General features: G+C 46.4%; 1 protein-coding gene across 2 annotated transcripts in view; it reads right to left on the bottom strand.

Annotated features, from left to right (window-relative positions):
- PDE10A (phosphodiesterase 10A) overlaps positions 1-11588 on the bottom strand; it is a 232701-nt gene extending 221113 nt beyond the window's left edge. For both annotated transcript variants that reach the window (XM_068279518.1, XM_068279517.1), the window contains exon 1: positions 11323-11588. In XM_068279518.1, the coding sequence (XP_068135619.1) occupies positions 11323-11386 (64 nt within the window). In that variant the 5' untranslated portion in view covers positions 11387-11588. The remainder of the gene's footprint in view (positions 1-11322) is intronic.
- Between the last annotated feature and the right edge of the window lie 6659 nt (positions 11589-18247).

The following is an 18247-nucleotide window of genomic DNA, read 5'->3' on the forward strand; positions in this document are numbered from 1 at the left end:
GCCCAGATAAGGACATTATAAAAAGGGGGGGGGGGTGTTTACAGAGGTACAAAAATGTTTTTCTAGATGTGTGTTGGTACACAAATGCACACTTATGCCCATCTATAAGCTCTTTGATTAACCAATCAGATATAAAAACAGCTGATAAGGTGACTATACATTAGCCACACCAGGCAACAGAGGCCTCTGTTCCACAGGCAGCCGAAGGCGGCTCTCATTCTCCAGCTACTCCATTTCTAGAACTCTTCAGACACAGCAAGAGACTTATGCGACTGGGTGGTGACACTACGTGTCTAACATGAACCGTGTGGCATTACCAAACACTGCCCTTCAACTGCATGTAATTGCAGCAGACTGGCGCTTTTGGCCATCTGAACTGCCAGTCAAGCAAGCCGCCCAAGGAGAGAAAGAAAAAAAAAAAAAAAAAAAAAAGAAAAAAAAAGTACCCCCCTTTCAGTCTAAACAGCAGAAATGATGCAATTCAATTGATGCAATTCAGACACCAGGTCCAGCTACAACCACAGAGCCTGAAACCTGACTCTCCCTCACAGCAGCTTCTGCTCTCATGAGGCCAGCATGTCAAGACGGGAGGGAGAAAAAATTACCAACATTTCAAGACAGGATGGAGAAAAGAACTTGTCGCACAAGTAGTAAGACTTAAGCACTTCTTAATAATTAATCTGTGTTGATGCAAATTGCATGCAAATATCTGCAACCCAGGAATTACAACAACAACAACATTTGTAAAGCGCTTTTCTCCCGTAGGACTCAAAGCGCATAAGCATGGCTCAGATCATTGTGGTACAGAGGAAGAAATTTTATAAGTCCGGAAATGCCAGGCTAAACAGGTGGCTTTTCAGTCTGGATTTGAATAACTCCAGGGATGGTGCTGTCTTTACTGGGTGTGGCAGGGAGTTCCAAAGAGTAGGGGCAGCATGACAGAAGGCTCTGTCTCCAGATTTTTTGAGGTGCACTCTGGGAGTGACCAAGTTTATAGAACTTGCTGATCTGAGGTTGTGAGAGGTGTGGTTCAGCTTCAGCAAGTCCTTCATGTATCCAGGGCCCAGATTGTGCAGGGATTTGAATGTCACCAGTCCAATCTTGAAGAGTATTCTCCATTCTACTGGTAGCCAGTGCAGTGAGCGAAGGATCGGTGTAATGTGACAGTGGCGAGGCTGGTTTGTTAGCAATCTGGCAGCAGCATTCTGCAATAATTGCAGGCTACGCAGGTCCTTTTTGGGGAGGCCTGCATAAAGGGCATTGCAGTAGTCCAGCCGTGATGTGATTAAGGCGTGGACTAGGGTTGTAAAATCCTCTAGGGGAAATCAGATGTTTAATCTTTGCAATGTTCTTCAGATGAAAGTAGAAAGATTTAACTACAGACGAAATTTGGTTTCTGAAACTCAATTCCCCATCGATTAGTATGGCAAGGCTGCGCACAAGGTTGGAGCTGTTTATGTCTGAATTCCCAATCCTGATTGGTGTTGCTTTAGGAAAGAGCGGTTTTGATGGCGAGCGCTGGCTTTGGACAAAAAGGACCTCAGTTTTGTCAGCATTCAGTTTCAACCAGTTATCATTCATCCATGCCTGTAGCTCAGCTAAGCAAGAGTTTATTTTTGGAGTAGGGTCTGTTCCACCAGGTTTGAAGGACAGGTATAGCTGTGTGTCATCGGCGTAGCAGTGGTACGTCAGGCCATGTCGTTGGATAAGTGTACCGAGTGGCAACATGTAGATTGCAAACAGCAGAGGGGATAGGATTGATCCTTGTGGCACTCAGAATTGTAGAGGTGCAGGTTTGGACATTATAGGTCCTAGGGATACACTCTGTGTTCTGTCAGTCAGGAATGATCTGAACCACTGAAGGACTGATCCACTGATGCCACAGTACTCCTGCGGTCTGTTAAGCAGGATTTCATGGTCAACTGTATCAAAAGCCGCAGAGAGATCCAACAGGATTAGGATGGAGCATTCCCCTCTGTCCCTTGCCATGAGCAGATCGTTGCAGACTTGGATGAGGGCTGTTTTACAGCTGTGGTGTTTCTTAAAGCTAGATTGTAGAGGGTCCAGGATGTTGTTTACTGACAGCCTGGTTTCAAATTGCAGATAAACAGTCTTTTCAATAACTTTACCTAAGAAGGGGAGGTTGGAGACAGGTCTGTAGCTGTTCATTGCATCTGGATCCATGGAAGGTTTTTTAAGAAGGGGCTTGATGATTCCTTCTTTTAGGCCTGGAACCCACTGAAAACCGCAAACGCAACCGCTAGCGTTTTGTCTGAGCGGTTTGCAAGCGGATTCATGCGCGTTTTTGGTCGTGTTTTGCAACATTGTATTTTTTTCCCCAGCGGGTGCCTAGCGTTTTGCGTTTTTATCCTGATTGGTCCTGTGAATTATTTTTCATTTTGTTACAGCGTGCTGAACCGCAAAACCGCTCAGTTTAGGTTTTGCTGAGCGTTTCCGCTAGCGGTTCAATACTTTACATTGAAGCGCTAACGCTCCCAAAATGCTGCACGTCCTGCGTTTGCGTTTCTGAGAAACGCAAACGCTCCTGTGGAAGTTGCCCCATCCATTAACATTAGCCCAGCGTTTTGGCAAACTGCTAGCGTATCGCAGTGCTGCCAAAACGCTGCCAAAAGCGCTCCTGTGGGTTCCAGCCCTTAGAGAGGTAGGAAACATCCCTGCTTGCAGAGAGCAATTTACTATTTTGTGAAATGCTGGACCAAGCAGGTCAGGGCATTTCAGCATATGTTTAGTTGGTCCAGGTCACAGGTTGTCTGGCGGAGATGGAGGATGTCTGAGATCTCTTCCTCACTAATACTTTTGAAGTCAGTCCAGGGTGTTAGGTTGTTCTTGCAACTATTTCCAGGAGTTGAATAATGCCCCATACTCACAGGCAACATTTGTGGCCTGTCGCTAGCACACGGGAGCGTGTGCACGACAGGCCGGCGACAACTTGTCGCCAGGTCCCTCCGCATACACACGGCAGAAGGACCTGGCAACTGATGCGGCGGAAGCTGTCGCTGTTGATCCTCCCCCCGCCGGAAGTGCAAGGTATTCCCTGCTTGTTGCTGTCGCTAGTCGCATACTCACGCGGACTAGCAACAGTTGCGGCGGCAACTGTCGCCAGGCGATTGACCACGCCAATCACCTGGCGACATCAGCGACGGTTCGGGGTGCGCGCCCGTGCAACGCCTTATACTCACGGGCGACCTGTTGCCGCAACACGCGCACGCCGTGTGTTGCGGCGACAATTGTAGCCCGTGCGTATGGGCCATTAAGGCAAATGTTGCCTGTCGCCAGCACACGTGAGCGTGTGGGCGACAGGCCGGCGACAGCTTCTCGCCAGGTCCCTCCGCGTACACACGCGGAAGAGGGACCAGCGGCGAGGCGGAAGCTGTCGCCGACGTTCCTCCTCCCCCCGCCGGAAGCTCCATTTGATACAATGGAGGTTGCTGTCGCTAGTCCGCGTACTCACGCGGACTAGCGACAGTTGCGGGGGAGGTGCGGCGGCGACTGTCGCCATGCGATTGAAACTTTCAATCGCATGGCGACATGAGCGGCGGGCGACAGTTCAGGGTGCGCGCGTGTGCGACGCCCCATACTCACGGGCGACCTGTCGCCGCAATACACGCGCGCTGCGTGTTGAGGCGACAAAAGTCCCTCGTGAGTATGGGCCATTAGTCTTAGGTGCTGTGGACTGAATGAGAGACCGAATAGGAGGATACTTTGTCAGCAAAGTAGCAAGCAAATTTCTCACATAGCTCCTTTGAGGGAGTTATAGTAGGGTTTAGACAGGATGGGTTACAGAGTCTATCAACTGTGCGGAATAGTTGGGCTGGCCTGTTGGCGGCCTTTGCGATCTCCTGTGATAGGTAGGAGGATTTTTTTCTTGGTGATCGCATTTTGGTAGCTTTCCAGGTGAGAGACAAGGGTGTGTTTATCTTTAGAGCAATAAAATGTAGCATTTTTAAAAGCTACATAAATGTGCCTAAAATTTGCATCAACACAAAATGATTAGACCCCTTACTGACCATCCATATTTATTACTAAGTTCACACTAGTTAGTGAGTTAAAGTGCATTACAATGCATGAATAAAAGCTCATGAATGGGTTTGCGAGTTGCTGTGTATTTTCATGTGTTCTAATTCCTGACAAGTTGAAATGCACTGCACAGCCACTCACTGTTGTAGTGTGAATGACAAAATGAAAGTCAATGGATTTTCATGTTACCAAGTAAAACACACACTACATGCACTGAGTCAAAAATCATTGCATCTCAGTGTGAATGAGCCCTAAGCGATAGTGTGTTTAGGTCAGGGGTCTCAAACTCAATTTACCTTGGGGGCCGCAGGAGGCAAAGTCAGGATGAGGCTGGGCCGCATAAGGAATTTCACAATCGCGGCGCTCGCCGCCTCTGCCCGCCCCTCTCACTCTTCCTTCACAGAGAGGGGCGGGGAAAGGCGGCGATCCGTGCAGCGATTGACGTCAGGAGGGGCAGAGCTGAAGCTGAAAGCTCTGCTCCTTCCAGGAAATGCCAGCGGATTGCCCCCGGGGCGATTTGGGGGCTCTGCAGCCCTCGTTTAGTGGTGGGGATGCGGCAGATTACTTGGGAGCACTGAAGCAAACTATAAGGAAGCTTTTGCTGGCGAGGGCCACAAACTATTGTATCAAGGGTCGCAAATGGCCCGCGAGTTTGAGACCCCTGGTTTAGGTCAATGCCTAGAGAGACTGGTTATGGTTGCCACAATCAACACAAACTGATTTTTTTTTCTAATAAAAAAAAGGAGTTTTTGTCATGGCTGTATGCATGCATGCATGCATGCATGCAACTTCAAGAGCACAAACTCAGACTCATTAACCTTTCAGCCATCCTTCCTATATTCTGATATGATGCAGGTGAGAGCTAAAAACACCTAAGGCCAGAAACCCACTAGAAGCGATTTCTAATCGCTAGCGATTTTAAAAAGCTCTTGCTAATGCAATGCTATGGGGGATTTTTATAGAATCACATCGCTCAAGTGGGATCACACCCATAGCATTATATTAGCAAGAGTTTTCAAATAGCAAAGCACTCAAAAAATTGCTCCTAGTGGGTTTCTGGCCTAACAACTGTTCATTTGACACAAATCCATTCCAGATTTTTGGAATCAGCCTAAATAAATGCAATGAGCATCCTCACAAAATGAACAAAACTAAAGGTCGTCTTTGTAACAAAGTCATTTTAAAAGATGGGACTTTAGACATTGCTGCTATGGGATTTGTCCATACCTTGACTGCTTGCTATCTGACATAAGTGCTACTTAAAAAAATATACATAAACCATGTTGACATTTTTACGTCTAGTTAACCACCCTGGCGTTCTGATTAAGTCGCCAGGGTGGCTGCGGGAGGGTTTTTTTTAAATAAAAAAAAAAACTATTTCATGCAGCCAACTGAAAGTTGGCTGCATGAAAGCCCACTAGAGGGCGCTCCGGAGGCGTTCTTCCGATCGCCTCCGGCGGCCAGAAGTAACACGGAAGGCCGCAATAAGCAGCCTTCCGTGTTTCGCTTACCTCGTCGCCATGGCGACGAGCGGAGTGACGTCATGGACGTCAGCCGACGTCCTGACGTCAGCCGCCTCCGATCCAGCCCTTAGCGCTGGCCGGAACTGTTTGTTCCGGCTACGCTGGGCTCGGGCGGCTGGGGGGACCCTCTTTCGCCGCTGCAGCGGCGATCAGGCAGCACACGCGGCTGGCAAAGTGCCGGCTGCGTGTGCTGCTTTTTATTTCATTAAAATCGGCCCAGCAGGGCCTGAGCGGCAGCCTCTGGCGGTGTTGGACGAGCTGAGCTCGTCCAGACCGCTCAGCAGGTTAAATAAAGTCTGTGTCTGTCCTCTTCTATCCACTATTTGCAAGAAGATGAAATCACAGTTCTGCTGTCACCCATCCACTGTGAGGAAATGCCTTACCTGCAGCTGAAACCCTAATATCCCAGGGTCAATCTAGACCAGTGATGGCTAACCTTGGCACTCCAGCTGTGACAAAACTACAAATCCCATCCTGACTTTGCCTCCCTGGGTTATGCTTAGAGCTGTCAGAGTATTGCAATGCCTCATGGGACTTGTAGTTCCACCACAGCTGGAGTGCCAAGGTTAGCCATCACTGATCTAGACTCACCAAGTAAACCCATCATTGCCAAGCATGCCCCAAGGACTGCTGAGGCTGTAAGTATGAGTGACCAAAAATAACTGTGGTGATCAACTGACTGCCACAAAGTGCTATTAGTTCTGCAATATCGCTCCCCGACTTCAGTACTGGTGCAGGAGTCAAGCATTGGACTTATGGCTAAGGGGGAGGGGAGGGGGATAGGGGAGCGAGCATGGCTACAAAATGCTGGCACTCACATAGGCACAGCAGAACCTTGTCAGTAAAAGCAGCCAGTGCTGTAGTCAATGGTCAATGAGATGCAAATAATTCCACCTCATATGTACAATTTCTTACAAACTGTATGCAATTTAAGCCCTGTGTAATATGTTGGCGCTTTATAAATACAGTAAATAATAAATAAAACTGAGTGCGATAAGTCTCCAAATAAGGCATAGGTTCAATCAGCTGTGTCCGGAATTGGAAATCTTATCTGCATTTTTTGGGGGAAGTGGGTGGAAACAGGAGTACCCGAAGGAAACCCATGCAGACACAGAGAGAACATACGAAGCCTGTGCAGATAGTGCCCTGGCTGCCCAGTGTTACAAACCGAGAGTGCTATCCTCTACACCACCATCCAGTGCAATAACCCTTTCACTCATATGGCCTCTAAAACTAGACACCTGAGGATGCATATTAGAGGATTATAGCCAGGTTAGCATCCTTGTATCCTAAGTGTGTTCTTGCATTATAAAATATGATAAAAGGAATCGGCCCTAAACGCTAATATTTCAACAAACCACTGTCAGGGCTCAAACCCACTACCAGCCTTTTCTAAGCGCTAGCGATTTGAAAAGCTCTTGCCAATGCAATGCTATGGGGGATTTTTTATAAAATCGCATCGTTCAAGTGTGATCACACCCATAGCATTAGCAAGAGCTTTTCAAATCACAAAGCGCTCGGAAAAGCACACCTAGTGGGTTCCAGGCCGTAGGGCTGGTTCACACTACAAGAGCTTTTCTAAGCGCTTTGTGATTTTAAAAGCTTATGCTAATGTTATCCTATGCGTGTTTACACTGGAGTGATGTAATTTTGTAAAAAAAAAAAAAAAAAGCTCTTGGAGTGTGCACCAGCCCTTAGGGCTGGAACCCACTAGAGCGATTTTCTGAGCGTTTAGGGAGCGATTCAAACCGCCTCACGATTTCCCTAAACGCTCAGCTAATGCTAATGGATGGGCCAAATTCCACTGGAGCGATCGTGATTACCAAATGGCAAAATGCAGGACATGCAGCATTTTTAGCTTTAGCGGTTAGCGTTATTGCAATGTAAAGTATATAAATGCTGGCCTAATCGCTCATCAAAACCTACACAGAGCGATTTTGCTAGCGTTTTAAAATTACTGCAAACTTTAAAAAAAACAATTTAAATTAATTGAAAGGACCAATCAGAATTGCTACTCGCTACACAATCGCTGGCAAAAACCTTACACTTTTTTAAATTGCTAGAAAAAACGCTCATGAAATCTGTTACAAAACGCTCATACAAAGCGCTAGCGATTGCGATTAGCGATAGCGTTTTTGTAGTGGGTTCCAGGCCTAACAGTGATTTGCTGAAACATTAGCCTTTAGGGCTTGATTCCTTTCATCATATCCAGAGCAGATTTAGGTCTAAAGTTGTACAACGCAAGAACACACTTGGGATACAAGGATGCTAACCGGTCTACAATCATCCAATATGCATCCTCAGGTGTCTAGTTTTAGAGGCCATATGAGTGAAAGGGTTATTGCACTGGGAGGTGGTGTAGTGCAGAGTTCCCTAACCCTGTCCTCAAGGCCCACCAACAGTACATGTTTTGCAGAAAACCACACACATGCACAGGTGGGGTAATTAGTAGCAGAGCTGATTAACTACTTATGTGGATCTCTACAAAACATGCACTGTTGGTGGGCCTTGAGGACAGGGTTGGGGAACACTGCTATAGAGGATGGCACTCTCGCTTTGTAGAGCTGGGCAGCCAGGGCACTATCTGCAAAGAGTTTGTATGTTCTCCTCGTGTATGCGTGGGTTTCCTCTGGGCAAGTAAATACAACAAATCACGTGCAGTACTCAACTTCTCTTTTCACTAAAGATGTACACAAACTTAAAGAAAACCTGAACTGAAAATTAAAAGTCAAAATAACCATACACAAGTCATACTTTCCTCCTGTGTAGTCTACTCCTCAATCTCTTTCTCCTCTCCTGTGTCCTGTTTGCCCACTGTGATCAATGGAATTCTCCGTCCTCCATTTTGAAAATGGCCATTACCCCATAACAGCTTCCTGGTCAGCACACAGTTAAACTGTAATATCACCCACTTGAGCCATAGGGAAACATGGACACATCAGTTCTCCTCTCAGCTGTAACTGACAGCAACTGATATATAACTGACAGCAACTGATATATTTCAGTTTTGACAAAATGTTGTCAGAACTGGAAGGGATCATTGTCAGAAGAAAATGGTGCGGTTCTGAGAGGAACTGATGGCAATGGCAAGGTAACTATGTAATGTTCATTTGAAGTTACCTGATGTGTTTATTTTAAAATAATTTTACTCAGTACAGGTTCTCTTTAAACGTTTGCTAATTAAAAGTTTCCACCTTTGCTATATTAAATCTCACAATTAGTCTCTAAATACGGTTTACCCCTGCTTAGAAATATGGCTGAAAACAAGTGAATCATAGAATTTAAGTTGACTTTTCAGATAGTGGATTATTTCGATTCCCTGCTGTTTTAAAAATAAGCAGACAGAATTCAGCTCCTATTGTCTTTAGCCTCTTAATGACATGCTGACTTATAAAAACGTCCTGCTAGAGCCTCTTAATGGCTCCAGGACGTTTTTATAAGTCAGATAGTGCTGCTGCCGCTGTGCGCGTGCACGCTCCCGTGCGTGCACGTGCCTGCGAAAATAGTGGGGGAAAAAACCCACCAAAGAAAAAAAAATACACCTTTATTTTCAAATATATTGTCACCATACTTTGTACTAGGGACATAATTAAAAATCTTGTGATAACCAGGACAAATAGGCAGATAAAAGGTGTGGGTTTTATGCACAGTAGCAGTGTTTATATTAAAACTATAGGGGATGAAATTGGAGAAATAGTGTATTTTTCCTTGTATTTCCCTTTAAAATGCATAGAAAATAAAGTAATTACTGAAAACAAATATCAACCCCAAAAAGTCCAATTGGTGGTGAAAAAAACAAGATATAGATAATTTCATTGTGATTAAGCTATTGGCAAATGAAGGGAATGAGCACTGAAAGGTGAAAATTGCTCTTGTCCGTTAGGGTAAAACCCGCTTTGGGGTGAAGTGGTAAAGTGTACCATAAGTCAATAGTTCATGTAATTTCACTCAGGTACACTTAATAGGCAGCCACTCAGCAGAGACTAGAAAAAAACAACATACTTTGTAAAGGTTTAAATATAAAATAAAACCATGGGATATATTAAAAAAAAAAAAAAAAGTCATTTTTAGGAGTAGAAGAATAAATGCAAATGGTTACCTCGTCATCAGTTTCTTTTCACCACAGGTTCACATTAAGGACAAAATAAATTGTCATTTCAGTTGCAATTACAGGATTTGGATTTAAAAAAAAAAAAATCCATCCATATTTTTTTTTTTTTTTTTAAATTTATATTTTAACACTAGACCTATACATACACACTGCTACAGCTGTGCTCAGATCTAACTTCTTGAGGGTGGGTGGGTTATGTCTAGCGCCTGGCCAGTGCAGCTGACAGGTGGTGAATTCACCACCTGTCAGTAGCCTGTGTGAAAGCGGCCTAGCAGTCACTGCAAACTTGAAACTATGAAAAAGTGACTGAAAGCACAGTCGCTGGAGTTCGTCCTGCATGTGGTAGCCGACTCTGCTCCTCCCCACTGACATCATGACCGTGACTTTGCTGCTGATCCCCGTTTGAAGAAGGCAGACACCGGGGGATAATTAATACACTAATGTGGATCAGCACACAGACTATTTATTTGACCTCTATAATGCCTCCATGGTCTGCTATGCTTTATATTGTGTGTCATCAACCTGCCTCCACAGTGCTGCTGATAATAGAAATACAATCTGAAAAAGAGAAAAGTAAATTCAAAGTACATTGTGCAACATAATTTCTTAAAAAAAAAAATGGTGAATTCAACATTCAGATGTTCAAACTACATCTACAATGAGTCTGTTTGGCTCTTGATTCTTAGTAATGCCTTAAAAAGTATAATTATTTTAATTTATAGAGCATCAACATTTTCTGTAGCTCTGTACATAGTACAAAACAAATAGTTGGAGGAATACATACATGAAATGTAATATAAAATCTACAATCAGGACACCAAGCAAAAGAAGACACAAATCCATACAGAGCTGATGTGAGGTAGAGTACAGTTATATCAGAGATGCCTTTATCATAAAAAAAAAAAAAAATATATAGGACACTTGGCACCTACTTTAGTAAAACACCTAACACACAACCTTAAAATATACTCTGTTGATAAGTTAATATTATTAGGGTATTCTGACAAACATTTATTTAAAATCCTACCCTATTGCAGTTTGCAAAATATGAGCATAGTTCTTCACAGAGCAAAGCTGAATTTGATTTGAAAATTCTATCATAAAAAAAAAAAAGTTATGTCCCATAAAAATTATAATAAAATGTGAAAACGTGGTTACTGTGTTAAGTAAGTCAGATCTGTATATGCTAGAAGTGTATTTCAGGAGCAATTATGACCACAATATCATCTGAACATATTGCATAGCAGTTGTCAAAAATGAGCTTTTCATGCAGAAGAAAATGCACCAACCAGCCGAACTATGGCAAGGACAATAAATCAGTCACATGACACTGCAATGCCCATGCAGGAGTCAAACTACAAATACGCCAGTTCAACCATATGTCCTTATCAGCACAAAAAAAATGCTAGCATAGGCTGGATTTTAGTGACGTAAACAAACAAATTATAAAAGTATCATGCATGGACAGGAGGCTCTGCCTCACTAGCAGGCACGGTGCAGGATGCTGTTATGTGCTAACACATTAAGCAATGGAATGGTTTCAGAAATGGTAATGATGCAAGTTTCAGCTTTATAATGGCATTTAGCAATGCTGTTCATAGTAAGAACCACCTGAGCAATCACTACTGCTGAATAAGCTGCTGTACTCACTTGTGCTTAGAAAGCAGTCTGTCAGCCTTCTAAAGCAGCCTTCAGAAGAAGGTCCATGTTCCATGTCTGCCCCCAGCCAGGAATTCCAGAGAGGGGTCCAGCAGAAGGCACCCCAGCTCTCCTAGGATGTCAGCAGCAGCAGGGTGAGCTGTGTGGCTGCTGCGGCTCCAGGTACCAGCACCGAACTACCCCTCCAGGGCTGCTCAGCACTCTGCCTGCCTCGCAGTGCCACAAGGAAAATCAAGCCACAGAAGAGGAAATGATTGCGAGGGGAATTACAGCGACTGTAGCTGATTCCAGCTGACTCTATTCCAGCTGCTGCCCCACTGTCTGCGCGAGTGATCACTTTCCCACCCACCACCAGCCTTCCTCCTGCCTCCGCCCACCAGACTTTGTATGGTCTACCTCTCCTCTCTCCTTCCCTCTCTCTGAGGGGCGATGATGTGAAAGAAAGAGGGTGGGGTGCCAGTAGCGGCTGGGAGGAGATTTCAGCAGCCTACGAAATACTGAAGCAGAGGAGACATACAGGGAAGGGAAGAGGGGGGGGGGGAGGAGAGAGCCCTGCTCAGTGCTCTTCTTCTCCTGCCTTTATGAGAGGCAGCTGTGGGCTGGTGAACAGGCGAGAGGAGGGATGATGTGGAATGGGAGCGAGTTGCTTTCTCATTGCACTTGGGAAGGGAGGGATGGCGAGTGCAGCGCTTTCTCTGTGAAGTGACAGGCGGAGAGGACAGTGCTCTCCTGGACTCGTGTGACATGCTTGTATGATAAAACGTGTGCAAACCCAGCTAGCAGTACTGCACATGCGGAGGAGATAGGGTGGAGGGAGGACTGCTGGGACAGACGTCAGAGGCAGCACAGTCCTCTGCTGCTCACTTGTATTCTAACGAAAAGAACTTCTAACAGCGCTTAGAATATCTTTATGAATAATTTTACTCTCAACTACACAGAAACGGACTAAAAACTACAATCCCACACCTAAGGCGCACAATAATGGTACCATTTTGTTAATCAAATGTGATCTTTAAGAGCTCATTCACTCTAGAGGCATTTTCGGCCTTTTTTAAAGCGCAGGTGATTTTTAAAATTACCCCCAAAACACTTGTGCAATGAATGTCTATGAGAAGGTTCATATTAGCATGGTTCGTGCGCTATGTGTTCAGCAAAGCGGTGCCTGGACCATTTTTGGGGCGATTTTGCTATAATGGAAGGTAGAGCGCTAAACGCTCACAAAATCGCTTTGTGGAGCAATTGCGTTCGCGGTTTAAAGACTACATTGTATTTATTATTTTCCGGGTCAAAGATTTCACTTCCTGACTTGCATCAGGGAGTGAATTCAAAAAACGCTCAGGAAAAGCGCTTATGACAAAAACGGAAGCCCACCCAAGCGCCGCGAATCGAAAAAAAAACTCGCAGAATGTGAGAGATCCCTCAAAGTGATTTTTACGATTGAAAGTAATCAGAAGGTGATTATCGATTGTTCCCATATGGAACTCTTCAGATTCGATCGTAAAGTCCCAAATTCTGATTGATTACATTTTCTGACCATAGAATTGTTGTACATCGATTTTTGCCACACCGTGCATATTTCCGTTCAATTGTAAAATTCACAATGAAAGATCACATTTGAAGAAAAAAATTGTACTGTTAATGGGCACCTTTACAAAAGCTTCCATCAGATCTCACTTGCACCTATGCATCTACAGGTGGCCACACACCACACAATTTTTAAAGGGAAGGTTCAGGGAGGTGTTTAAAAAAATAAAAATACTAATCCACTTACCTGGGGCTTCCTCCAGCCCGTGGCAGGCAGGACGTGCCCTCGACGCCGCTCCGGAGGCTCACGGTCTTCTCCGGCTTCCAGGTCGGGCTCTTGTGCGCTCCAACCTGCGTCTCACGCGGTCGCGCTGACGTCATCGGACGTCCTCCAGGCTGTACTGCGCAGGCGCAGTACAGTCCGTAGGAACAATGTCAGCGCGACGGCGTGAGATGCACGTTGGATCGCAAGGAGGAGCCTGACCAGGAAACCGGCCAGGTCGGGTGAGCCACCGAAGAAGACCGAGAGCCTCTGGAGCGGCGTTGAGGGCACGTCCTGCCTGCCATGAGCTGGAGGAACCCCCAGGTAAGTGGATTAGTATTTTTATTTTTTTAAACACCTCCCTGTACCTTCCCTTTAAGCATTTCATTTCAACTCAAGAATTATAATCAATTTTCTGATTTTAAATATTTGACCAGTGTACCACACATGCAGGGCCGGATTTAGGACAAGGCCACCTAGGCCATGGCCTAGGGCACCACAGGAGCAGGGGCACCAAAGCAGCAGGCTAACTGGTGCAGCATTTTCAGGTTTGCAACTGCTGCAATGCCAGGTACTCTGCTGCTAGCCGCCTGTGCAGCAGCCACCTTGCTCTCTGTGCACATTTGCATTGGGGCCAGTGGCTGTGGACTTGGGCAGCACTGGAGATGGAAGGGAAGAGGAAGCTTCTGCACTGGAGACAAGCAGAGAAATGCGTGACACTGATGGCTGCTGTGATGTGAAGGTGAGCTGGCTACCTATACTGAAAGGGGGGGGGAGTGGGAAAAAGAGGGATTAAGGGAGTCATCTGGCTACCTATACTGGAGGGAAAGGGGGGAGGAGTCATCTAGCTACATATACTAGAGGGAAGGGGTGGGGTCATAAGGCTACCTATACTAGAGGGAAGGGGGAGGGGTCGTTTCGCTGAAGGGGGCGGCCGGTGACAGTGGCCTAGGGCAGTAAAAAGTACAAATCCGGCCCTGCACACATGTGTTTAATTTTTCCCCATATATGAAAAATAGAATGATCGATAAATTAAAAAAAAATTGCTTTTGTCTATAACAGTGGTTCTCAACCTTTTTAGCATATCTACCCCTTTGTGGGTCATCCCCAAGCAAATCTATTTCCTACCAAATAAAGTGAAGCAAGCACGCAACGGCAAAAAAGTGTGTGTGGCCGTTACATGATGTGGGTGGAGCCAAATACAAGCGAAATACAGGTAGTCCCCGGTTAACAAATGAGTAGGGACTGTGTCCATTCTTAACCTGAATTCATTCTCTTTTGTCCACCCTTTGTTTTCCCTATGCCTGTTTTGTCCCACTCTGTGTCACCTCAGTTTGTGCCTCATTTGTCCCCTTCTGTGTCACCTCATCTCCCCGTATTATCTCTGTTCTCCCTGTGCCTCTTTTGTTCCCCTATATGTCCCCCTGTGTCACCTCTTGTCCCCCTGTCCTAGCTAGATATAGGTGCCCCCGTATAAGTATCCATGTATAGGTCCCACAGTATAGGTAGCAAGGCATAGGTGCCCCCAGTATAGGTATCCAGCCACAGCTGCCCTCAGTATAGGTTAGCAAGGTACAGGTGCCCTCAGTATAGGTAGCGAGCTATAGGTGCCCCAGTATAGGTAGCCAGGTACAGGTGGCATAGTGTAGGGAGCGAGCTATAGGTGCTCCAGTATAGATAGTCAGGTACAGGTGGTTCCCCAGTGTAGGTAGTGAGCTATAGGTGCCCCAAAATAGATAACCAGGTACATATGGTGCCCCAGTGTAGGTAGCGAGCCATATGTGCCCCAAAATAGATAACCATGTGAAAGGCAAGGCATAGGTGTCCCCAGTATAGGTATCCAGCCACAGCTGCCCTCAGTACAGGTGCCCCCAGTATAGGTAGCGAGCTATAGGTGCCCCAGTATAGGTAGCCAGGTACAGGTGGCATAGGCTATCATTCATAAAGGACCAGTCGGTAGTGCGGGAAAACACCATTCTTCTCCGCAAGCGGTACTTAAGACTTCTGGGTGGTCATTCATAAAAAAGTTGCCTGTTGCGATACAAGTGCGGAGGTTTTCTGGAGGAAGCTGGCGGTAGCGTGGCGTGGTGACATGGGGAAACATAAAAGCTGCCCGATTCCCTCCGTGCGCTGCTCTGTCTGATGCTGCTTGGGAGGTCCGTCCCATTCATTTACAAGTAATCCGCCCGCCTATCGCTACTCTCGAGCAAGCGGTATTTTCCTTCCGCATACCGCTTGCTCTAATCTTTATGAATAGACGTGTTTGTTACTTTTTCTAGATAAATCTAGAAAAACTCTGCACAAGGCGGAAATGTATCGCTCCGCACGGGAATGTCAGCTTTTCATGCGGAAAGAGGCTTTATGAATGGGGATTTTGCTGAGTGTTCGGTAAAGTCAGCGGTATTAAGCATTTCCGCATGCGGAAATGCTTTATGAATGATAGCCATAGTGTAGGGAGCGAGCTATAGGTGCTCCAGTATAGATAGCCAGGTACAGGTGGTGCCACAGTGTAGGTAGTGAGCTATAGGTGCCCCAAAATAAATAGCCAGGTACAGGTGGTGCCCTAGTGTAGGTAGCAAGCTATAGGTGCCCCAATATAGATAGTCAGGTACAAGTGGTGCCCCAGTGTAGGTAGCAAGCTATAGGTGCCCCAGAATAGATAGCCAGGTAGTGCCCCAGTATAATCTGACATAGCCCCATTCCTGCGCGGACTGCTCTCGCTGGGCTCTCCTCCTCACGCCGGGCTCTCCTCTTTTCACGTTCTACTCTTCTTGCCACGTCCTCCCGCTATGGTTACTTCCGGCAGCACTTCTGACTTCATGAGAGGCTGCCAGGTAACCATGGCGACAGGACGCAAGGCGGCGAGAGGAGGAGAGTGCGGCAACAGTAGGAAAGCCCAGCGAAAGGAGTCCACGCAGGAACATGGCTAAGTTACTGCCCCCCTTGTCATGGACACTGCCTGCCCTGCCTGCCTCTTCTCTCCTGGGGGCGAGATCCGTCACTTTGTCTGCGGCGGTAGCTCGGGGGGGTCCGGCTCTCAGGAGGACCGGCGCCCCCTGGTGGCGGGAGGGGGCAGGCACGCTGGATGACGGACTCCAGGTTCAGAAATACTGGTCTATACATGAAAGTGTATATAAGGATTGTAAAAAAAAAAATCACTTACCTGTGGCTCCTCCCAGCCCCCTGCAGCTGTCCTGTCCCGCGTCTGTACTCAAAGATCCTCCGGCCCCCTACCGTGGCTTGGTTTCTTCACCCCCGACTTACAAGTCGAGAAAATCTCTACTGCGCTTGCACAGGATGCTCCTGGGAGCGTAAATGAGGATGCGCATGGCTAGGGGTGCGCAGGCGCAGTGGATGCGACAGGCGAAAGAGAAAGTGAGTCACAGTGGTGGACACCAGGTATATGCGGGCACAAGGCGGCTGCAGGGAACTGGCAGAAGCCTCAGGTAAGTGAAACTTTTTTTTTCAACAATCTTTAGGTCCGCTTTAAGAAATCTACCCTACACCATTTAATTTTCATAGAAAATTGATCAGAAAAATCCACCACAAGTGATCGGGTATATCACAAAACACGGCAATTTAATCAGATTTCGCGAACAATTAATAAAAAAAATCTATTTTTCTGTACAATCTATCGATTTTATGGAATTGATGTAAAATTGGATTATTTTATTGTATTGTGTGTGGCAACCCTATGAGCTGGTTCACACAGGTGTTTAGGGGATGTCTCGTTTTATTTATGCTTAGCGCTCTACAACCAAGCCAAAAAGCATTTGACATCAGTTCCCATCATTCAGTTGATGTGAACCCCCTAGAGCAGGTGTGTCCAAACTTTTTGGATCAAGGGTCATATCACCGGTCTTAACAGAGCCAGGGGGCCAAACAAGCAAAATCTAGGTATTAATTCCCACAGTCATGCTCGGAGGAGACCTCCCAGCAGCAGCCATTTAGTCATGCTGTGCCCAAAGAATGTCCTTGTGCACCAGACCATGAAGCATAACCAGGTGTCAACCTGCCGTCCAATTGGACAGCAGTGTCACCTGATGCAGAATTTGATTGGAAGCCAGCAAATGACTGCTTGCTGGTTTCTACAGTATGTGGATGGGTGATGCCAGCACTGCTATTCTATATGTGGGGCGCTGAAGTTTAAAGGTGCAGTGGGCCACATCTATAAGTTATACATTTTGTGTTTGGGGTGGTCAGTGAAAAAGCCTCAGTGGGCCACATTCAGCCTGCGGGCCTTAGTTTGAGGAGCACTGAGTGTATTGTAGTATTTGTACAATGTTATACAGTGCAGGTCCACATTTAACCTTTTCAGTTCTACGGTATGTAGACTGAAGATTAGGGATGTTCAAAGAGATAAAAACCATTCTGACCATACAGGGTTATGCAAATTTATGCAACTTCAATATGCACCAATGGAATCTTGCCATGGTGGAATTGCATTGGTCCATTTTTAAAGAGTCTAAAGCCATTTCAGTTACCTCTTTTTATCACGCAGTTATCTTAAAGGAATAATCAGGGAAATATAAAGAAATGAGCTTTACTCACCTGGGGCTTTCTCCAGCCCCTTGCAGCCAAGTATCCCACGTTATCACCTCCGCTCCCCGCCGCTGTCCCGCTCTCACTGCTCGGTATTCAGGCCTACCGCAGGGTCAGCCTTACTGCGGCTGCGCGAGGTGCCGCTGTCAATCGCGAACTGCGCAGGCACAGAACTACTAGTACGCCGCGACCCACGTGGCCATGATTGACAGTGCAGCCACAGTAAGGCCAACCCCGCGGTCAGCCCGAATACCGAGCAGCGAGAGCGGGACAGTGGCGGGGAGCAGAGGTGACAGCGTGGGACAGTCGACTGCAAGGGGCTGGAGAAAGCCCCAGATGAGTAAAGCTCATTTCTTTATATTTCCCTGATGACCCCTTTAAGCATTAAGCATTCCTGCGGCAGAATGAGGTATTTATCCCCCCGAAATCCCTGGGGCAAGATTCTGCTTGCAGAATTTTGCTTCCTGGAAGAGGCAGAGCTGTGCGCATTAGCTCTGCCTCTGCTCCAGTCAATCTCTGCCAATCTCTGCCTCTCCCAGCCCCTCTCAGTCTTCTTTCACTGAGAGGGGCGAGGAGAGGCGGAGATCG

Source organism: Hyperolius riggenbachi, chromosome 4, assembly GCF_040937935.1.
Source record: "Hyperolius riggenbachi isolate aHypRig1 chromosome 4, aHypRig1.pri, whole genome shotgun sequence".
Classification (NCBI taxonomy): domain Eukaryota; kingdom Metazoa; phylum Chordata; class Amphibia; order Anura; family Hyperoliidae; genus Hyperolius; species Hyperolius riggenbachi.